The 24,444-nt window shown below is 35.1% G+C and overlaps 1 protein-coding gene across 6 annotated transcripts in view; it reads left to right on the top strand.

The window, feature by feature from the left end:
* Window positions 1-1,070: 1,070 nt before the first annotated feature.
* LOC115222368 (myosin heavy chain, non-muscle) overlaps window positions 1,071-24,444 on the top strand; it is a 142,479-nt gene continuing 119,105 nt past the window's right edge. For 3 of the 6 annotated variants that reach the window (XM_029792614.2, XM_029792579.2, XM_029792595.2), the window contains exon 1: window positions 1,072-1,727. In XM_029792614.2, coding sequence (XP_029648474.1) covers window positions 1,368-1,727 — 360 coding nt within the window. In that variant the 5' untranslated portion in view covers window positions 1,072-1,367. Of the gene's footprint in view, window positions 1,728-24,444 lie in introns of all 6 variants that reach the window. The other 3 variants (XM_029792569.2, XM_029792587.2, XM_029792604.2) reach the window with 2 other exon arrangements.

Below are 24,444 nucleotides of genomic sequence, written 5' to 3'. Positions count from 1 at the left end.
GGAATGGAAAGAAACGGAAGACAGTAGAAATGAGAACGATATAAATTAAACCGAACGAGATGAAAAGAATGCCGAAAAGAATGATAGTTACAGAAGGGGTTGAGAGTAGCGAGTGTAAAAGATGCATTATTCCAGTTTGCAACTGGATGTAACGGAGGTGTTAAGGAACAGAAGTGTATTCAATTTCATATGATCGTGTAGCCGGCAAATGTTAGCTGTCATTACATATATACCTATTTATGTTTACAAAAACATTTGTTTTATGCTAATTGTGTGTATAAAAATTGATATATATATATATTTTTGACTGGGCACCGGGCCAATTTTTATAGGGGAAAGATGTAGTCATTTTTAATCGATGTTATAAGCAGTGCTAGTTTGTTGAAGCCCCCGAGTAGAGTAAAAAGACATTATCACCACCGATAACATTTTAGACCTCAGTACAGAGAATTATCCAACTTAGATACTAACAAAAAAAAAAAAAAAAAAAGTAACCAGCCTGGTGTCCTGGCTGCCTCCTTCATCTCTACTTGTCCGTGTGTGTATAAATATTACTCAAGGCTGTTATAGTATTAAACGCCATTCTTGTTATTTTCTCAATGAAACTTTTCTCTGGCGAGAATATTTGTAGATACTAGTTAGTAGATATTAGTGAGTCACTTAAGTTTGTCTAGTTGTTCTTTTTTTATTATTACTGTTAATAATAATAATAATAATAATAATATGGATAAGTCGAACAAGCAAGAAAAATAATTAAAAACAAAAAAAAATCCTTCATAATTTATAGGCCATCAATTAACAGTTTAGATGAAGGAAAAAAAGCACATATAAAAATACATGGATGGTGACATTAGCAGTAATACGGTCTTATGTTGCTAATGAAAAACGAAGACATATTACTATGTAATGAAAAAAAAAAATGGAAATGATTTTGAAGAGTATAAAATAAGTTGCCAGACGAACAACATTCGACTGTCAGTCCGAATACGCCATTTAGACTAGTTGGAGGAGGGGAGGCGTGTCTGTTGAATGAGAGGCGGATTTAATAAGAGTCACATGATGTGCCAATCACAAATACAGCTAAAGTTACGACTTAAATTCTTGTCTTACCGGGGGAAAGTTCAGTGTTCTCCGTCATTGATCGGAGAATAAAGTAGAAAGAAAAGAAAAGTGGCTGTTTTTTTTACTAACAACACCAGCAGAACATTTCTGCGTGCATTTGAAGCTTTGGAGTCTAACCTGTTTCGTAATTTTAGTTGATTTCAGCTCCTAACTAAAAAAAAAAAAAAAAAATTATCGGGCCAGCATCACAGCCCTGATATAAGCGCCATTCACTTTATACACACACACACACACAGCTACACAAAATGGCGGCTACGGAAGATCCGTTTGCGTGCATGAGCGCCCAAGAATTGAAATATCTCACTGTAGATCGCAATCGTCTAACAGACCCTTCGGCACAATCACAATGGGCTGCCAAACGAATGGTTTGGGTACCTCACGACTCTCATGGCTTCATTGCCGGCTGTGTAGTAGAAGAAAAAGGCGACGAAGTTGTCGTCGAAGTCGAAGAAACTGGCAAGCGGACAACATTTCACAGAGATGACATACAAAAAGCAAACCCCCCTAAATTCAATAAAGTTGAGGATATGGCAGAACTTACTTGTTTAAATGAAGCTTCAGTACTTCATAATCTGAAAGATCGTTACTATTCTGGCCTGATTTATGTAAGTAATAAATATTTCCATATCTTTCGATGGGGGGTGAGAAAAAAAAAAAAGCTAAAATGGTGTTTTAAGTTTTGTCAGTCAAGATGTGATAAGTATTAAATATGCGGGTCGTTCACAACAAAGTCATAAACTGGTATTTTAAAATTATATAAATCAGTAGATGTTGTAAAATCATTGTCTTCGTGGACATAGAACCCGCCTTCTTTACCTTTAGGTGTTTTCAATTAGTCATATGCACATAACTTTCTAAGGAAAAATAGACGAAGATGTGCCAATATTAATTATGAAATGCATTAAAATCTGATATTTTTCGCCCTTTGTATATAGCTTTATTAGTGTCACATTCGGATTTTTGTGCTTTGGGTTGTATTACTGAGTGACAATCGAATTGCATTAGGTCAAGCACACCCATATTCACCTAGCAACTTAGATCTTTAAAATATCAATTTCTTTCTTAACTCTACTAGGTCCTACCTTTTCATTTAGTACTCTATTTTTGCCACCGGTGACTATAGTTGCTGTTTTCTCAAATATGTGCGTGTGTATATTTATGTGCTTGTATGTATGTGCGTGTATGTATGTATGTGTGTATATATGTGCGTGTGTGTATATATATATGTGTGTGTGTATACATATATATATATATATATATATGCGTGTATGTGTATATATATATGTGTGTGTATGTGTATATATATGTGTGTATGTGTATATATATATGTGTGTGTATGTGTATATATATATATATGTGTGTATGTGTATATATATATGTGTGTATATCTATATATATATGCGTGTATATGTATTTGTGTGTGTGTGTGTATCTATCTATATATATGCATGTATATGTGTGTATATGTATATTTACACACTAGTGTCTGTATATGTATTTGCATGTGTTCATATATATATATATCTACACCTACAAACAATTGCGTGTGAGTGTATATATGGTGTGTAATATACACAAATATATTTACATATATATACACACACACACAATACAGACTGTTTTTAAGTATTGTCATTTTGTTTTTACGACAGTCATTGTCATCTGGAAAACAATTTCATTATATACATACATATATATATGTGTGTGTGTGTGTGTGTGTGTTTACCGCCCACATTTTTTTGATAATTTTTATCATAATCTGAAAAAAAAAAATAATAATACCCGACCCACCTCATTCTATTTTTTTTCCTCTAATATTCTTAATTAAAATGTCATTCCTTCTTAAGACATTATATAATTCCAATTTCCTTTGATCGCCTTTATTTTTTTTATCAACTGTTCATCAAACTCGTCTCTTGATCATTCTGTGACAATCTTTTAATATAATATATATATAGATATATAGATTCATTGTTTATATATTTGATAAATGTCTAAAGCCTATTTCTCTCTCTCTCCCCGAGACAAAAATACAGTCACTGCGAGATGTGTCATCAAACACACACTTCCCGCACTCTTTCGTTTAATATTTCCTTTCCTCTTTGTCAACATTGTCGACTAGATTTACGGTCTCAGAGGAAAAAGCAAGACAATAAACTTGCATTCGTTTTATATGTTCACGTCTGTTTGGCATGTGGCTTTTCTTTTACTCTAAACTTTAAATTAAGCATTTAAAATTTTCTCGTGTATACTCTCGAGAATCTGCCAAGATACTGTTTTATCAATGGGAAAGGTGTAGGCCGATGCTGTTTCACGGAGGAGTTTGCTTAGCTGCCTTTGTACTTTGGCAAATTTCGACTTCTGACATCTACATCGCTTGTCTGTGTATTGTGTGTGTATCTATCTCTTTCTCATTCTTTCTCTCCCTTTTTCATTTCGCTCTCTCGTTCTCTCTCTCTCTCTCTCATATATTTAGAATGATTGATATACATACATATATTCACATGTATATCTATGCACACACACACACACATGAAAAGGATATGTGTGTGTGTATTTACACAGTTCTATATAAGTATATAGCTTCATCTGCAGGTATACCTATAAAGATACAGGGGGCGAGGTATGTATATATGTATATATTTATGTATGTGTATATATAATATATTCATACACATATTCATAAAGGGACATACATAGGCTTTTAGAAAATCTCACGAGGTAGACAGAAATTCCCTTTACTGTAGTGAAGGCAATCCACTTCGAAAAGCAGTAAATCTAATTAAAAATTGACACTGTGGAGGGCATATTTAATCCTGGTAGTGCAACAAAACACACCCAGCTCATGCTGTAAAGTGGTTGGTCGTAGGAAGGGGACGTCCGGCTTGTAAAACAGTGTCATACCTATGTAATGCTCCTACTTGATAACTCCTAATTCTAATTGCAAATACCATACCAATATTCAACCTAGCTGTACATAGTAAGGTGATAGTGAGGTGGAAATACTCGGCCATGTGCAAGAACTCTTTTTAACAAGAACCACGCTGAAGTACATTCCTCTACAAGAAAATTTTAAGCATCAACCCTTTGACTGTAGAATATATTTCTCTTATCAGGTAAAAAAAAAAAATCAAGTCAAATCAGACAAACAAAAGTCTTAGAACTGCAACTATTGCAGTAGACTGTTGTATGGTCAAAAATTGCCACTAAAGGGGATTTTCTTTCTGAGTGAAGGGTAGATTCTAAGATGCTTGTGTATGAACTACAATGCTTCATTCAAGGTTGTGGGATGTGGGCAATGAATACAGAAGTTGGAAAAAAACAAAACAAGCATGATCTACTGGTTGTGTTATGTGAGTGTGTGTGCATGTTATAACGAGGCATAGAGAAAACAAGATATAGGAGGAATTAACTGTTGTGTGCAAGAGAGACGACTGTCACTTTACCCGTCTGTCATCATCCATATGCATGTATATTGAGTATGGATGATGTCTGTTGGATCAAGAAGTACCAGGAGATCCATGTGGAGGGGACCGGTTCAATAGGGATACCTTCAAAAACATGCGAAGAAATTACGAAAGCTGATCTCTGAATGTTGAACCTCATAAAGGAGAAGAGAAAGAATGTTGCAGGAACCTGTCCAACCCATGCAAGTGTGGGGGAAAATGGTCTTATGGTGATGATATTTGTGTATGTCCACTTTCCATGCTGACATGGTTGGATGATTCAGCAAGATCTGATGTATCAGAGTATTGCATTGTGCTTGAATGACTCAGTTCTGGCATGGTTTTTATGGTTGGATGCTTTCGTTTGAGTTTTTGTGACCATGGTTTTGGACCAGCTGCACATTTTGCCAGTCCATATGCAGGATGTTTTCACAATATGCCCCATGTGTGGATGGCAGTTGGCTCACAGTGAGGTCATCTATTGTTTGACAAGGCCCTCCTTGCATGACAAGTCCGGTGGGGGAGCTGGTTTAGTCATCGACCACCCAATTAGGGAACGGGGTAGTATTGGGTTACATAGAACCATTAATAGGATTTTCTTGACCTGACCTGATAAATGTCAAAACAGTTTTACTTTGGTATGTATTAAGTTTGGAGATGAAAAAGAAATCAGGAGTGTTTAGAATATCATGTCAATGGGGGTGGGGCTGAAACAAGTTAATGAAGAGAGTTGAGGAGTGCAACAGATCTGGTTTTGGTACTGGTAACACACTTGTAGGATAAGTGAGAGAGCTATGAGGAGTTGTGAGTGTTAGAACAAGGACTTCAGTGCAAGAGGAGATATGATGGAAGAAATTATTGGTGGTTCAAGGACTTAGGGGTATATAAAGTTGGGGGAGTGAGGGAAGTAGTTTGATCGGGTGACCCAAAATATTCTTTTAAGGCTTGTTCTTCCACATTAAAATCTAGAGCCCCAAATCCCTCAAGTGGTTCCATTCTTAGTTGTAATTGAAGCTGTTTTTACCTAAATCTGTAAATGGCGAAAAGCAAGGTGCACAGTTTCTGGTAAAACTCAATCTGCAAGGACACTATCTGAACCATAACAATTACTTTATGCATCATACAGCCCTCAAGCTATTCTGCAATGCAAGCAGTAGCCAATCCATTTGATCCCTTATCAAAAGGATTTCTACCAGTCTACCAGAATCTTCCCTTCCACTTCACAACAATAATGGCTCATGAACACTGTTGAAAAAGCCTTCATCTTCACTATTTGCTTTGTGGCCAACCGCACACTTAACACACTTGGCAAATTTCCAATTCTATCCCCTTCCATCCTACAAGGACCCCTACCTTGCATGCACATGCCAAGTGTGAAAATACCGTTTAGTACTTTCAGACTAAAAAGGCTGAGCCAGACCCTAATTTCACTGAGTTCTTTCTCCACAAGAATCTTTGGAAACACTAGTGTATCTTATTCCTGGGAAAGGTGACCCCTTTAACCCTGCCAGCTAGTGCTCTATCACATTCACTTGTAATATCTCTCAAGTAATGGAGTCAGCCATTGCAACATCATCCAACACATTGAATCTGTCTCCCCAATTTAATGGCCACCCGTATGGTTTCTGTTAGGCCATATTCACTGATGACCTACTCTCATTTGTCACCCATTGGTGGACTTTTACTGTGGAGAAATTTGCTGATCATAATGTTGACCCTTGATATCATCAAAGCTTTTGACTATATCTGGCATGTGAATCTCCTGCTGAAACAGCCTATCTAGGGATTCCACTCTTCCCTCATCTCTTGGATAGGTAGCTTCCCATCAAATTGCACTATTCACATGCTTTTTCTGTTCACTTTCTATCAACTCTGGTGTACCCTTGGGTTCAGTTTTGTCCCTCACTCTTTTCCATACATGAAGGACTATTTGCTAGTCCACGCAGCAATACACGCTCTTTCACAGAAGACCCTACCTCTGCTTTCCTATCTTCTCCAATCATTTATTATCCACTCATAACCTCTAAATCTACAGGTTCAAACCAACACTGGCACCATGAACAGAGACTTCAGAAGTATACCCCATGGGAATATGCAAGTCTTGTCTCTTTCAACAAGATAGCACCAATACTACACGTGTCAAGAAAATACCATCAGACCACTCTCTTCATGAGCAGCACTCGGAGCTCTCAAAATTGTTCCAGTTGTTGAGTCCCACTACTACCAAGGATCTTTCTTTTGGGAGAGCACATTCTTAGCATATTTAGGATTGCATCTTAACGACTGCTTCTTCTCTTTAGGGCAAGAAGACTTCATCCCCCTACAATTATCAATATTCTACTAAGCTTAGAAGAAGCATACAATGAAGTATTGCTCTTGCATTTGGGATGACATCTTAAACCATGTTTAGAAAAAGGCCACTTGTCTGAATGGCATGAAACCACTTACAGGCTCCAACCTCTGATCCACTGTCTTCTCTTTCTGCATTTTCTATCACTATCATAATGGCCTCTACTCATAGGAGCTGGATGGTTCATATTCCTCCACTCAGGTATTCTCCTATTCATCTCTCCTCTCTTATTATCTTTATGTCCATGCCTCCAGGCCTTACACTAATCACTATGCACAGTCCTTCCTTACCTGAACACTGGCCCTCAATAACTCCTTGCTCATACTTTTCCTGTTGGCTTTGACATACTGAGGCTTAATAGGGACATTCATGGCATCAGCCTCATTGCCCTTTCAGATCCAGCAATTAAAAATATAAATTTATGTACAAATATAAGTGTGTGTGTGTGTGTACAGGTGCAGTTTGTCTGAATGGTTTAGAAGTTTGCTTTGCAACCATGAGATCCTGGGTTCACTTTCATTTGTGACATCTCGGGCAAATGTCACTTTCTACAGCCTTGGGCTGATTCATACTTTGTGAGTGAAACTGAGTCAATAGAAATTGTATGGAGGGATTGTAATTCAAAGGTTTGGTCTTGTGTCATGCTGATTCTGCTTGAAAATTATGCCAAAGATACTCATGTTTGTAAATGCTTACAGCTACTTACAAGTTAATTTAACGAGCAGGTGAACCATTTGATTAAGCAACCAAATCCTCACCACTGAAATGGGTGGTCCATCCATCTGTTTAGGGGTGGATGTGTGTGTGTGTAATATATAAGGTGAAGCATGTTCACATTTTGGGTAAAAAGCACCAACCCATTGTAGCCGTTGCCAGCCTCGCCTGGCACCTGTGCTGGTGGCACGTAAAAAGCACCTACTACACTCAAGGAGTGGTTGGCATTAGGAAGGGCATCCAGCTGTAGAAACACTGCCAGGTCAGACTGGAGCCTGGTGCAGCCTCCTGGTTTCCCAGATCCCAGTCGAACCGTCCAACCCATGCTAGCATGAAAAGCGGACGTTAAACGACGATGATGATGTATGAACATGTATGCATTCACACACACATATATATGCATATTTGCATATATACTCATAAAGCTAAGGCAGCATCTTTGGTCTCTTTCATAGCCTCTCATCTCTGTAATATTACATACCTATCACACACCCCTCTGTCTTATCACTGACCTGTCTGTAATCTATGTCACAGTCACCTTTGTCTAACGCTTTTGCTTTTAACACGCTTGTCTCTCGCTCTCCTGTTCATATTGCTCGTCTCTTGATGACTGTCGCTGTACTATGGCACTGATGTGAGTGAGAATAGTAGTAGATCTCTTCGGTTCAAATATATTTCCTTCTAGTGTAACTAAGATTCCCAGGGACCCATCTGTCCCTCTCTCTCATCGTTATATCCCTGATCTTTTACCATCTTAAGGAACTCCATCATATGAATATACATGTCTGATACTCTACTACTCTCCCTCCCATTGGCGATTTAGTATCGACAGCCATCGTTCACCACTCGCTGTTTATTCATTCTTACTATCCATTCACTCTCTCGTCCCTATCTTCTCTACTGCCGAGCCCCCCCCCCCCCCGATAAAATGCACCCAGTACACTCTGCGAAATGGTTTCGCGTTAGGAAGGACACCCAGCCGTAGAAACCGAACCCAAAATGAAACTTGTAGCAAGATGTAGTACTCTTCTTGGAAAGCTACAATGAACTGTCCATTCCATCCCGCATGGAAGCGGAAGTAAAACCACGGCGACAACGACTATATCTATCTGTCTGTCTGTCTATCTGTCTGTCTGTCTGTCTATCTACCTACCTACCTACATATCTATCTATCTATCTATCTAGCTATCTATCTATCTAGCTATCTACCTACCTACCTATCTATCTATCTACCTCTCTCTCTCTACCTCTCTCTCTCTCTCTCTCTCTCTCTCTATATATATATATATATATATATATATTATATATATATATATATGCGCGCGTACGTGCTCCATGTTTATATGTAATATATAATACTATATTCATTACGCGTATACACATACTTTTTACATAATTGTGTGTTGTATATACACCATGTATACATTTATGACATACTGTAATAATAACATTAATATAATAAATATGTATATAAATATCGATATAATTTCTTTCTTAATATCTTATTCGTTGATTTGCGTGTGTGTGTGTGTTCATAGTTGAACCCAAGTTCTCACGGCATTGTATTGGAGCACATGAAATATTGTGCATTGCCACTGTAGTGCCTTCACGTTTCTTCCACAACTGCTTATGTCTAGCCTTCCACGCTGCCTCAATGCTTTGTCTACGACGGTTCACGTGTTTTACTTGTTCACTCTTGTAGTCTTTGTCTCTGCTGCTTTACACTGTTTTGCAAAAAATATCGTATCACTGACTGTGTATATGTTTATTTTTATTTATTATATATATTGTATACCGCCTTTCTTTAGTTATTTAACGGCTGTCACACCAGTCTTAAGCGAAATTTGATAAGAAATTGTTATTTAATCTCTCTCTCTTAATGGTATGCAGTTCTTAAATAAAAAGAAAAGGATAAAAAATATGCTTAACCAATGATTGTTAGGAGGGCTTCTTTCATAACGAAATTTTAAAAAAAGTAAAAAAAAACAATTAGTTTCTTCCCCATCTCTTCCTCTGTTCCCCATCTCTTCCCTTATTCCTCTGTCTCGCCATCCCCTTTTTTCCCCCTGCAGCCTCTCCTTTCATTATCTCTCTCTCTCCCGGAAGTCAGCATCAATTCTTTAAAAGCTTGGTCATTCTAGATCGGGTTATGTATCATCTCTGAGGAGTGGTTAACGGAGGATGCTGAATATTTTGATAATTCAACTTTCGAAACCGCTGCTACACTTACCGTTTTCTTCATCACCCAAGCCTTCTTTTTTTCTTAGTTACATGTAAATTAGTGTTTCAGAAAATAAAATACATTTTGCATGTCATAATGCTTAATTGTCTATCGCCATACTTTCTCCTTTTCGTGTGACAACTCAAACGAATTTTTGCTTTATAATCGCAATTGCTATTTATGGGTGAAAATTGGTTTCTTTGTTACCGAAAACTTGTGCTTTAATGACCAAACACGCCAGTTCTGTTAACCTCACGTATATAAATAATTTTCGAACAATAGCCTTGTGAAGATTTTAAAATTTGGGGGGTGGAGTAATATGTTTCATTGTTTGTTTTTAATAGAATATTTTAAATAGATATAAACTCTTTTATTTTACTTTCTCAAAATAGATAAATTTTTCACAGCGTTATATATGTGACATCTAAAAAGTATATGTTAAAAGAATTTTCGCATCCTGACATTAGCTTTTAATATTTTTAGCTTTGATTTACTATTTTCGATTAATCCTATAAGACCTCTTCCCACACCAGACCATTTAGCGAAACGGAAAAGCTTTGTTTTCAATTCTTCGTTGTTGTCTGAGGGATACATATATATATATATGTATGTATATATAGGATACTACAATGTCTGAAACGAAATCACTATTTTTTGTACTTTACCGGTTTAAAAAAGAAAAGGATGTTTCTTTTCTATTTTTTTTTTAATGTCAAATAACACTCGGAAGGGTTTTCTTATTAAAAATCCGCTGTTTTTAGTGTGAGGGTTTATGTTGTGGCAATTCATATTTGACCCCCAATTTTCTGAATCCGTAATAATTACCACAAAAATCATGAAGTACATTCTATTTGTAAACTTGCGTTAGTATTTTAAAGCTAGAAATGTTGTGGGTTTATTAAAACTAGTACTGTTCATTATACTAAATTTTCATACTTTAAAATAAGTATGCTGTCCAACCACTTTGTTTTGTCTTATTGGGGAAATTATCTCAGGACTAAGTTGTTCGTTAAGTTACGACGTGAAAGAAAAGAAAACTGGCCTGTATGCTTGCAAGACAGTGGACTTAACTTTTAGCGTACCCAAGGTTGTGTGTGGGATTAGATCTGGTGATGGATTAAGACTGCCTCTAAAGAACAGGAACATTCCTTCCTATGTACTCCCACACAATTTCTGTTGACCAAATTTTTGTTAAAAGGCTTTGGTTCACTTACAGTTATGGATAGAAAACACCCGTCTACGATGCTACACAGTGGATTGACCCCCGAGGTGACATACTTTCTGTGCTTGAGTCCATATTTAGTATATGACATTTGCAATGACTCACTTGATTAAGACAGTGTCTTTAATATTTTTTAAAATGGCAACAATCCAAAATCTTATAGCTTCATCTGTAATAATCTTTCTTCTGAAAGTTTGTCTGAGTGTAGTAAATATGACACTGGCACTAACGTTGCTGGTTGAAAAACATTTGGTAAGGACTTATATATCTTCTATCTGTTAAAAAAAAGCTGTGTGTGTTCTGCAGCTATTATTAGGTTCGTTTCTTTAGCATTTCAAAACCTTGTTTTTAGCTTAAGGATTCAGGAAAGTGTTCTGATGTTATTTTAAAATTTACTCTAGAATACCTACCTGAATTTAACCTTTATCTACAGGTATATGCATTTCTGCTTGACTGACTTCTTTTCATCAGTGTGACACTATACACTTGCTGTCACTATGACCCAGTGCATTGCACACCTGTCAGTGTAACCGCCTGCTTGTCAGTGTGACACTGTCCTGCAGATGAACTGAAATTTTGAGAACTAATTCTTTATCATTCAGATTACTCTGTCAGATCTAATGCTTATCTATCCATATCACTTGAAGTTAATCCTGCATTATCAAGATTTCAATGATGTGATTATTTTTAGAATGACGTTGTAGAATAGGCACGAGAGGCTAGATCTGGTTAGTTAGCATATATGGCTGGTATAAATGCTGAAGGGTGAAATCATTGCTATGATTGATACGTTAGTACAATTTCTTGACTTGATTCTGTGTATACAAAACTAAAAATGCTATTTTCAGATGACTGTGCAAATAGATGAGATTTTAAAAGTAGAGGTTTCCATACGCTCTAAGTACTGAGTACTGTTGAAATGGATTTCATGTCTTTGAATTTGTTTTGGGATGTGAGAATGCTAGTATCGTAATCAGTCAACAATTAAAAAAGAAATTCCTACTTGAAAATAAGAAACAATATTTTGCCATTTTCTCTTCTGAAGTAATTTTAAGTTTAATTTGGTGATGGTTATGTTATTTAAGAAATATATGTGTGTATGTCGGTGTCTTCTTTTTTGACATAGTGTGATAGTTGTAGACAACTGTCACTGTCTTACAAGCTGGCTTTCATTTCCAATCTTTTGTGCAAACATGTCTGGCCAAGGGGAGAGATATTACCTTACTTGGGAACAGGGAGGGTTGGCAACAAGAAGAGCTTTAACAAATTCCATTTGACTCATGCTTGCATGGAAATGTAGACATTTTATATATATATATATTTATTGCTCTTAAGTGATAATCAATAATGACTGTTAATACAGGCATAGAACAAATTATGGAGAGTACTAGAGTTGATTAATTTGACTCGAGTACCTTGGTATTTATTTTATCAAGGCCAAAAGGATGAAAGGCAAAAGTCAACAATGGCTCAACTTAAATGATGCAGCTCATAAAATGAATTTAACCAGATGCTGCCATGCATTTTGGCTACTACTCAACAATTCTGTTACCACCATAATCATCATCATCATCATTGTTCAGGTGGAATTCTTTGAGGAAGATTTTCTTTGGCAGGATGCTCTTCTTGTTGCCAGCCTTCATTTGCTTTTGATATTTCCCCTTGGCATGACATCTTTTCATGGAAGATTGGAAATGACTGACACTGCTTGTATGACAGTGACACTTGCTTACAACAACCATGTAATGTCAGGACTAGGAAACACATGCATATATATATATATATATATATATATAATATATATATATATATATATAGATAGATAGATATACAGATAGATAGGCTTCTTTCAGTTTTCATCTTCCAAGTCCATCCATATGGGTTTGATTGGCCTAGAAGACACTCATGATGCCATGTGGTGGGACAATCTGAAACCATATGGTTAGGAAGTGAACTACATACCCACACAACCAATAGAGAAGTATATTTAACGTAGAATATGGAAGTTGTTAGGTTATCAGTTTGTATCTTCAGTTTCTAAGGGGATATTCTGGATTAATTACATAAGGTACAAATCACTTTGAACAGTAGTTTAAAACACTGGAATAAAAAAAGGACTCTATTGGATGTGGCCAGAGTCTGTACTTCAAAAGTAATTTGTATTTAATTTCTAAAGTGTTGTATGCTGGGTAAGACAAAAATTCAAGGCCCAAATATTAAGAAATGTAATGACAACTCAGGTTTATAATTTAGTTTTACCAATCATTGATATTCTAAAAGCTCTTAATAGCATAGTGTACTCTCCACAAAGGTTAAAAGTTCAGGGTATGTATTTGCTTGTATGGAATGTGATATGTAGTACTGAAGGCTGGAGAGGATGAAAAAAGGAAAAAAAAAAAAAAGCTGAATACCTGTAATGGAATGGTAATAAATGTGTTGGAGCATGGTTTAAATTTTCTGTCTATATGATCTAGTTATGAGAAGTAGGTGAAATTTGTAAAGAGGAAACCTGGTTGTCTGGAGAGATCTAAGGCATCAGGTCAAGGAAATGATGAATTGACTTCTGTGAATTTGAACAGATGCTAAGTGTGGTTGAGAAGTTTGCTTCCCTTCCACATCGTTTTAGGTTCAGTCCCACTGCGTGGCACTTTGGGCAAGTGTCTTCTAGTATAGCCCCAGGCTGACCAAAGCCTTGTGACTGGATTTGGTGTATATAAGTATATGAGATTGTTTGTGTCTCATTGTTTTGACATTGCATGACTGTTGTAAATGAGTGGCATTCATCTCTGATATGTGAAAGCATCTCTGGCCACGAGCAAATATCTTGTTCGGAAACAGGCAAGGGTTGTTGACAGGAAGAGCATCTGGTTGTAGAACATCTGCTTCAATAAACCCTGTCACATCCATACAAGTATGGAGAAGTGGATATCAAAATGATGATGATGATATGGTAAACAATTGCAAGTTTTGCAGACAATTTATGCATGATTCTGATAATTTTCTCAATAATAACTGCGTATCATCATTGCAATTAGTTTTTTTTTTTGCTTCAATACAAGATTCTAGCAGATAAACATGCTAAAACAGTATTTTAGAACCATCCAATACATAGCATAAGTAGATAATGGATGTACAATATTGAAAATGTAATGTTTTTGTTCTTTTGGAGTAAATCCATTTTGAAAAAGAGAAAAATAAAACATATTTTTATTCTTTGTTGATTCAAATGAGATGTTCATTCATCCTCATCATCATCATCATCGTCGTTTAATGTCCGCTTTCCATGCTAGCATGGGTTGGATGGTTTGACTGAGGGCTGGCGAACCAGATGGCTGCACCAGGCTCCAATCTTGATCTGGCAGAGTTTCTACAGCTGGATGCCCTTCCTAATGCCAACCACTCCGAGAGTGTAGTGGGTGCTTTTACGTGCCACCGGCACGGGGCCCAGTCAGGTGGTACTGGCAATGACTTCGCTCGAATCTTTTTACACATGCCACCGGCACGAAGCCAGTTAGCCGTGTTACTAGAGAAAGCATACTTTTGTCTTTTTATAAATATCCATTCTCATGAAGTAGTTACTATTAATGGATAGTTCTTAGTGCATCTGCTGTTTCTCCTGCTATACTATTTGGTAATGGAAAGCTTTCTTATTGAACTCAGTTCTGTGAATCATTAAACATTAGTATGAACCATGTTCTCATCCTTGTTTTCTGAGTATATTGCTTTAGTTGAAATATCAATTTGGTTTGTTTCCTGATTGTGAATCAGCTGCCTCTACTTCGTTATATTGTCTTTGAAATCCATGTTTATGCTTCAAAGGGATTGATTTGATATCGTAGTTCACTAAAAAATTGGTTCTCTGAATGAAACTCTGCTGCTTTTAGCAAATACTATACATTTTGTGGCCTATTTTAAGCTATATTTCCTTACTCATTATCAAATTTGTTTTACTACGTTCATGATGTCATTTCTGAAATGATTTATCACGTCTTTAAACTGATCTGCCTATCTAATACATTATGCTGTTATGATATAGGACCTGAATAGTATCATTGGCATAGAAGCCATGTCGACTATGTAGATAGCCGGATTCACAAATTGATTTTAATCTTTTTTATAACCCCAATCAACTGATTTTCAAGTATCCTTTCTGTGTAATAATGAATGTCAGTATGACCCAATTGGCGGAACTTTTAGATAACATTTGCCTGAGTTTAGTCTTCTATCCTATGACCTACTACAAATTATTTACTTTGTATGGTTTCACGAATATAAAATCACTAATATAAACAAAACAACTGTTTACAAATGGTTAATGTAATTAATAATCATGACATGAATATTTTAGACTGACATACTTCATTCTCCAAGAGCTTTACACTTTTTGATTATTTTGTAGCAGGTTTGCAAAAGAATTGTGACCAACCTCTAAGCAAATATTGGGTTACATTGCACTTATCTGGTTCATGAATGATTTTTCTGTTTCATACAGCCACATTGATTGATCATGAATGGTGCGTAATTAGATTGGTGCAATGTTCTGTTTGTTCCAAACAAAATACTAGTTAATTAAAATCTTAGAAAGTAGGATCAACTTATTAAATATGCATAGATAATCTCCATGAGTGTGAAGGGTTTGGGATTGGAATCATGTAAATCTGCAAATATAAATACTGTCACTTTTAATAAGACATTTACAATAAATATTTGACAAAAGAAGAAAATGTAATTTATTCTAATAAGTTAGTACAATGTATGTGCAAATGATTTGCTAGAAATTTTTAGGACCAATCACCCCCTTTTCTGTGCATGCTGAATTTGATGGGCAGTGCATTAGTTGGTTTATCATGTGACTTTTTGACATAATTTTTGTAGCAACAGGATATCAGATGGACCAGATATATCTGCCATGATACTTGTTAAAATTGGAATAAACTTTAGAAGGAAAAAAAGAATCATTGGATGCAAAATACTGGAAAGCAGACACTGAGTACCATTGTTTTCGAGATACTTGGATACTAGATTACTTCACCATGGAACATATTAGGAAATCAGTTTCATTTATCCTGAAAATGTTGCTATGAAGAAGGTGGCAAATATTGGACGATATTATGAAACACCATTGTGGATATTTTAACAGCAAAGAATGATGAAGCTGTACGATTTAAGGCTGGCTTTTTTTTTGTGTTTGTGTTAGACAGAAAGTGAAAAGGGCATATTCACGTCAGCCACAAAATCTTACAATGTGCTGCAGAAAAGATGAAACTTTTTACAGACAGAGTTTGTCAAAGATGTTTACTTGTAGCAGTGAATACAGTTTATTCTGCAGAGGAAAAAAAATAATAAAAAGAAAGAAAAAGTCTTTATTTGCATCTATCAGGCTATATGCAAGAACAGTCATATGATGAGTTGAAGAACTGAGAAATGTCAGCAGATGTTAAAACTTGTTTAAAGCATGCTTACAATGTATTGCGATTTTCTTTTTTCTTTTCGTTTTTTTTTTTTTTCAATTGTGTTTGATGAGAGTAGGAACTTAAGGTTCTGTTCAACTTGTAGGGTTTGTGAGGAGAGTGGCCTTAAATTTTAGAATTTTTGAAGAGGTTATTCAAATAATTTTTACAGAAGGTTAAGTTACTGAAGCAGATATTTGTTGAAAATCATGTCAGAAATAAACCCGATATGTTGATGCTAAATGGCATCATAAATAATGAGGCAGAAAAATGTATCATGACTTTACATCCAGGGCAAATTGTATAGAAATTGATTAAAATCTATTTTGTTATACATCAAGAGGTATTATGTGCATAGTCTTTGAAACTAGAGAACATTATAGATATTGTTGTGAAGACAGTGAATCAGATTTTATTTGGTAGATTAAATCTATCAGTTTCACCAACTTTTGTTGGATATGAAGGCAAAATATAGAGTCATGGCTAGTTTCTGCAATGAAGAATTTAGTAAAATAATATTGTCATTATTAATCTGGTGTTTGAAATTTCAATGGAAAGTTTTTAGTTCACTTCAAAACAGAAAGCTAGTATCAGATAACCTGAGGTAGTCCCAGGTATTTTACTCCATTTTAACAAAAGGGTTAAGTAAGCCATGAAGTAGCAGCAATATTCCTTGAAAGCAAAAATATGAATGCTACACATTTTCATGATCTTGATTGGCCTGCAGTCTTAGAATTTATTGAGGATATTACATCTCTTTTAAATAACTTGAACTTACTGTGTCAAAAGAATTAAAAAAATGAGCTTTTACTTGAAATATATGGACGTGTTTTAGCATTTGAAGGAAACTTGGAATTGTAGAAATACCAATGTCAAAAAGGAAATTGCACTTATTTTCCAACCTTTCAAAAATAGTAAAGTACAGGTCTAGGAATTCTTGTGAATATGAGCCAAAAATTAAGTTTCCATTATGTCCTATTTTATTGACTTTTTTTTTTTTGGGGGGGGGTCAGTATTTTGTAATTCCATCAACTGATAGCTTTATTGAATGTTAATTACATCATCATACCATCATTGGTAAATTCATTGTTGTCCTTTTTAATCCATGGAGCAAAAACAGTGCTTAACATTATTTACATAGTAAATATGTAATTTCATTAAGAAAAGAAACTCAGTGATAGAAAATCCCATCATACAATTAGAACATTTTAAGTAATCTTGAAAATGGTACCTCAAGAAATGACATAATATTCAAAAGCCATATTGCCAGTGCAGAAATTACACTTAGTGAAAAGAAATATCAATATAATGCATGCAGCAATTCAATGCAGCATCAAGGAGTATCAAAATTGCAAAATAGTGGCTTATTTAAGATGCATTGCTCACAGTTTCTCTTTTAGGAATGTTTTATTCTTTTCCTAAATGAAAATAGTTTTGTCATTGCTTTTTTTATGGATTCCATTTTTGGATATATAACTTTTTTTTAATGTATAATTTGAGTACATTTAATAACGCTTTATCTTTAAATTTTTTAACATTGGTAATTGAATGCAATATATTTGCTGCCATTGAAGAAGGTGCGATATACATGAGGAATATTTGAAGGATCTTGAGAATAGGAAGTTCGCTAGCAGTCCCCAGCTGCATGTATACCCCTGTTGGGAGAACGTCTTGTTTGCCGTAGATTTTCCACAGACGCAGGGACAGGAGTCATGGCCGATGAGGGTGGAAGATATTAAGCGACTAGAATCCTTCAATCACTTCTGTCTATGCGATATCCTTCGTGTCCGATGGCATCACTTTGTCTCCAACAATTCGGTGCGACACTAGTGCAGAATCGCCTCCCTCCGACAAGTCATCCTAACGAGATGTCTGCGTTGGCTGGGTCATGCCCTCCGTCGTCAACCAGGAGAATTCATCTACGAAGCAATTGCCCCAGCTCCCTTTCAGGGTTGGTAAAAGCGATGTGGTGGACAACGAAAAACCTGGCTGATGACGGTCAAGGCTGATCTGGAACCCAACCTAGGCCCCCATATCTACGGCGTTCGCCGCTGGAATAAGGAGTGGTTGGAGATCACGCGGTCGTTAGCCTCAAATTGCCAGGCCTGGTCGGTGTTTGTGAGAGATGCAGCATTGAGGATGAATGAAGCCAGCTCAACTCACCCCGGGTGAATGCTGTAAAAAGAAAGAAAAGAAGATATATTTGCTGTACAAATAAAAACTTTAATATTTAGTGATGTACCTACTCAGTAGACAAAAAGTATGACGTAAATTTTCCAACAATGTATTTGTCTTGATGATGAATTTAGTGAAGATATGTGATGTAAATACGGATGACGTATTCACTGTGTTGCCATGAATTAACTGGACTCTGAGTTTTGCTTGTATTTAACTGAGTTCAAACTATTTGCTACTCCATTTGATCAAGTGCCATATGAATTTTTCATACTTATTCTTTATTGTGATTAAAATAACTTTTACAGAAACTTGGGCCATATTGATTATATGAAATAAGAGACCAATGGAAATACATTGTGCAAATGTGTTGGATCGTTGTTGCTCAGAGGGGAGACCTTGCAGTTATGAGTAATATATTACCTAAGTGTACAAAAGTATATACACATATTACTCTACATACACTTATTTTTGTAGCTTGATGAAATTTATTTATGCCATGCAACTTATTATCAAGCCTTATTCACTAACTTACAGTTAAAAGTATTTTAATCTGCTGATTTTATATTTTTTTTATAAACATATAGGACAGTGTAAGATATGTCTACCATTTGGTATGAATGTAATTACTAGAATAATGTAATTGGTATTTTATCAGTTTTCTAAATAGAAGTGAAGATTTTATTAAATAATAATTACTAGATGCTTATGTTTGTTTCAAGTTTAAATTTGACATACCTCTGCAGTGTATTTCCTGCATAGTTGCTCTAGGGAGTGACTTAATAGCTGACATTTTCATTGACAGAAAATACTTGCATGCCATCAAGTTGTCAGACTTGACAAATATTTTTCATATTCATTTGGCCTCCTCTTCCATTTGTTCCTCCCTTCTCTCTCTCTCTCTCTCATTCATTTACTCAAATATTACCTTAATTTTAAGTGTGCTGTTGTTATACTTGGCAGAATAGACAAAAAAAAAATTTTAATATATAGCATTGTTTGTCTATAAATAAATTCTGTGCTTGGTGTATTAAATATTCACAGGCTTTATTCATACCCACCCCAGTAAGACCAACTATAGACATAAGTTTAAAATGAAGTACTTTGTGATTGCCATTTTAGTGTTTTTCTACCAAGCTAATTCTCATCATTCATTAGTAGTAATGTCTTCATAAAAATTGTACATTCATTCCATTTCAAACCAAGATGTAGCTTGTCAGTTTTTAAATACCAACAGACCTTCAACTATTAGCTTAGTAACTGGACTCGTTAATTCTAATGTCACCCCTCCATGGAGATATATGTTGTTTGCTCAGTGAAAAATGTAATGTTATTTATTTCTCGATCTAATTGTATAATTTAACACAGTTCTACTATTTCTAAACTTTTCCATACTCATTTGTTTGGTTATAAAATTGTCTTAAATAACGACAAATAGTACTGGGATCCATTTTTAACAATGGTTAGATATAAAAATAATCTGAATTTCTGTTATTAATATTGTCTACTGATAATATTGTTTCGTATGTAAATGAAATACTTTTTTTAAAGTTTACTTTTATTAATTAAACTAATAAATTCTTAATATTGATTTTTAAAATCAAATCACTTAATAGGTTTCTATAATTTATAATGTAAAATATTTCAATTTGTGAGTGTAATAGCATTTTGTTAGTCACAATGCAGTCATACATAGGCAATTTAGTGTAAGCTAAAAATACAATGAAATATAAGTAAAAGCAGTTTGACCTAGTAATAACTAAGATAGTGAACACTTAGCTTAAGTGTAGAAGTTTCTAAACTGTCTTTTGGTCAATATAAAAATTCTGCTAAAAGTATTTGATATTTTCTCCTTATGATTTGGTTATTAATCAAGATTTCTCGAGATTTTTTTCTTTGAAAATTTTTCACATATAAATTACTGTTTTAGAAATTTCTATGAAGTTATTTTATCTATTATTAAAGTCTTTACCAACCAAGATCGTTCATAAAGCTAGATTTATGTGGTGCAAAGTGGATGACAACTCCAAATATATAATTGTCAAAACTAACATCATAAGTTTAGAAATACTGCTGGATGGAAAAAAATTAAAAAATTGAGTACTAATATAGTGTGATGCTGCACAAAATTAATGTAATTTCTTTTTTTGTAAATGGCTGGTGATCATGGTTTGAAATTAATTTTTGTGTCTGTCTGTCTGGCATGGGTTGGATGGCTTGACCAAAGCTAGAGAGCTGCATGGTTTCTATGGCTGGATGTCCATCCTAATGTCAAGTTACTTCTAAAAATAGTTTCATAAATGAAAACTGCAGTTAGAAGATAATGTAATTGTAACAATCTTCATATCTGCCCTCTTAATGTTATGTGTCTTTATTAAGCTAAGGTTTCCTTTTCAAGTAATTATGAAGCAAAAGCTATAAAGAGTTTCCTGGAAATTCTTTTTTAAAAGATCCTTACACCACAAGACATCTTACAACTAAATTATCCAAATATATCTTCAGTTTAAGTGATCATAATTATTAACATTTACAAAATACTTCCACATTCTTTGTTCCAAATGTATCTTTGTCTCTTTGCCTTTTACAATTTTGAACAAAAAATGGGAATTGGTGAATCTCTGCAAGCACATCTATTGCTGTTAAGGAATTTCCAACTATCAACTATTTAAAACAGTTTATTTGCCATTTACTAAAAGATAGTCATATAATTTTTAAAAAACTCTAAAATTTCATTAAGAGCACCTCCTTTTCTTGCTTAAGTGTGTTTTATACACATGATGCCAAAGACGTGAAAATAGCATGTTCTGTGTGTGCAGTTGTTTAGATGTATGTGCAGCACATTTATTAGATTATCCTGACAACCAGTAAAAATCTTTATATATCTGTACTTGTATACTACTTCCCAACTTCAAGTGTTTGAATAATCAGTAAAAATTATGGAAAATTATGATTTGAGAAGCTTCAGCTTAAATATTTATAATAGTTATTTTATTGCTCTAGATTGAACAATGGTGAAGATAATTATATTTAAAATAGCAACAGTAATAAAAAGATGAGAGTGATAAAAGGAGAGAGATTAATAGATAACATTCGCTTCAATGTACTCATGTAGTCATTTAGCATTAATGGAATTCTTTTGCTTTGATGTGAAAATGATTTTTTAGGACCAAGAAAAAACAGGATTTTAAAAATATTAAAATTTTTTTACAAATGAAATTTTGGAAAGTGTCCTCATTTAAGAGTTTTTGAAAAAGTTCTTCTAAATATAGCTTTGTTGTGTTTTGTTGTAAGGACAGCAAAATACTCAAATTTTATCATATTACAACTGACACCCACAGCTCTCTGTTTGCTTCTGTTTATAATACTTTGCTGTAAACATTATTCTTTTATGCTTTTACTTGTTTCAGTAATCAGGCTGTGGCCATGCTGGGGCACTGCCTTGAAATAACTAGTGCCAACCCTCACCTGTTTCCCAGCATGGTAATAGTACCCTAGTCTATTAAACAATGAACAATCCGGACATAGTTTCAAGGAAAACTGGAAGCAAACAACCCTGTTTGGGTGCTCCATTTACTCTTTTACTTGTTTCAGTCATTTGACTGCGGCCATGCTGGAGCACCGCCTTTAGTCGAGCAAATCGACCCTGAGACTTATTCTTTGTAAGCCCAGTACTTATTCTATCGGTCTCTTTTGCCGAACCGCTAAGTGACGGGGACGTAAACACACCAGCATCGGTTGTCAAGCAATGCTAGAGGGACAAACACAGACACACATATACATACATATATACGACAGGCTTCTTTCAGTTTCCGTCTACCAAATCCACTCACAAGGCATTGGTTGGCCCGGGGCTACAGCAGAAGACACTTGCCCAAGATGCCACGCAGTGGGACTGAACCCGGAACCATGTGGTCGGTTAGCAAGCTACTTACCACACAGCCACTCCTGTTTATAAAGATTGTGCAACATGTCAAGACTTGTCAAACCCTGATGTGCTTTTGCAGTGGACTGCAAGCATACAACAGAGCCTGTATGAGCAGCAATGCTTTTGTTTACAAACATTGGTAGAAGACCACGTTTTTTATTGGGAAGGGATGTAGTTGATTTGACACCAGTATTTAACTGGATCTTATTTTACCAAGCCTGGGGTGATGGAAGGCAAAGTCCACTCTGACAGGATTTGAAGTCTAATGTAAAGAGACATAGCTAAATACTGCAAAATTTTATCTGGTGCTCTACCAATTTTGCCATTTATCGGGTTTTGTTTAGTGGAAAATATTAAAACAGATCTGGAACTTATTGATTACTAGTTGAATGCACTGACTGATTAGGTAGGCTATAACTCATTTTGTTCAGAAAGCTTGTTCAGCAATTATTCCTTCCAGATTAATATTCTTTCTCTAGTTTGGTTTTTATCCAAAAAGCTTTTGCTTTTTAATTTGTTTTGGTATTTGTCAATATTGCAATTCCTGTTGTTTCTTCACGAATCCCATCCGTATTTTTCTGATATGTAATGTCTGTGAAGTATTTTTTTATACAACCAGATATTTTGGGTATTTTTGTAGTCTTCCTGCTGTGTTCATAATGTTTGTTGCCAAAGGTGGAAAAAAAAAAAGTGACATAGATATAATTTTATCTTTGACTAGCAGTATCGCCCGGCGTTGCTCGGGTTTGTAAGGGAAATAACTATATAAGCAGTTTTAGAGAGTTATAGCCAAAAAATAACAAAAAAATGCATTAAAAATGGAAAAAAAATGATGGTAAATTTTTTTTAAATCGTTGACTCATCGTAGACATTTTTAGAGAGTTACTTCCCTTATATAATAGCGAAAAAATGCATTAAAATGGAAAAAAATGATGGTAAATTTTTTTTTAAATTGTAGACTCATCGTAGACGTGCGCTAATACCCAGAAGGGCTCGATATGAATCACGACTGCACCGCGAAATGTGGGAGTAGTTAGGAATCTAAATCGTAGGAGACAGACACACAACTTCTCTTTTATATATAAAGATGATCTGATCATCGTAAACCCCAAGATTTTTCGTAAGATTATCTGTATAAATGATGAGTTTTATGTAATTTTTTTTTACCAATGGGTAGGATGACAGCAGGACTATCTGAACCATTTCTATTGCAATTATCATTGTAGTTGTTGCTGATGACAAACTGAAACTGACGAAAATAAGCAGCTCTATTTGTTCAGTTATTCACAAATCTATGACATGTGACTAGTTGACTTTGAATTGGATATCTCTACACATTTTTGAAAAGTAAGAGCTTCCATTTAAAAACATAATAGACAAAAGTACAAATATCTCCACAATTCAGTTCCTCTATTTAAAAAAAGATGAGCCAACAAAAGAGTATATGTTGTTCAATCTGCTAGACATAACAGCCAAACTACTGTTTTATTAATAGCCTATAGCCTTAAAGCCACATTGGTTAAATTAATCTTAGGAGTGGCTGTGTGGTAAGTAGCTTGCTAACCAACCACATGGTTCCGGGTTCAGTCCCACTGCGTGGCATCTTGGGCAAGTGTCTTCTGCTATAGCCCCGGGCCGACCAATGCCTTGTGAGTGGATTTGGTAGACGGAAACTGAAAGAAGCCTGTCGTATATATGTATATATATATATATATATATATGTATATATATATATATATATATATATATATATATATATATATATGTGTGTGTTTGTCCCCCTAGCATTACTTGACAACCGATGCTGGTGTGTTTACGT

The sequence above is a fragment of the Octopus sinensis genome, linkage group LG2 (genome assembly GCF_006345805.1).
Source record: "Octopus sinensis linkage group LG2, ASM634580v1, whole genome shotgun sequence".
Lineage (NCBI taxonomy): Eukaryota > Metazoa > Mollusca > Cephalopoda > Octopoda > Octopodidae > Octopus > Octopus sinensis.
Note: the sequence above shows the minus strand (reverse complement) of the source record. Positions and strands in the feature narration are given on the sequence as shown.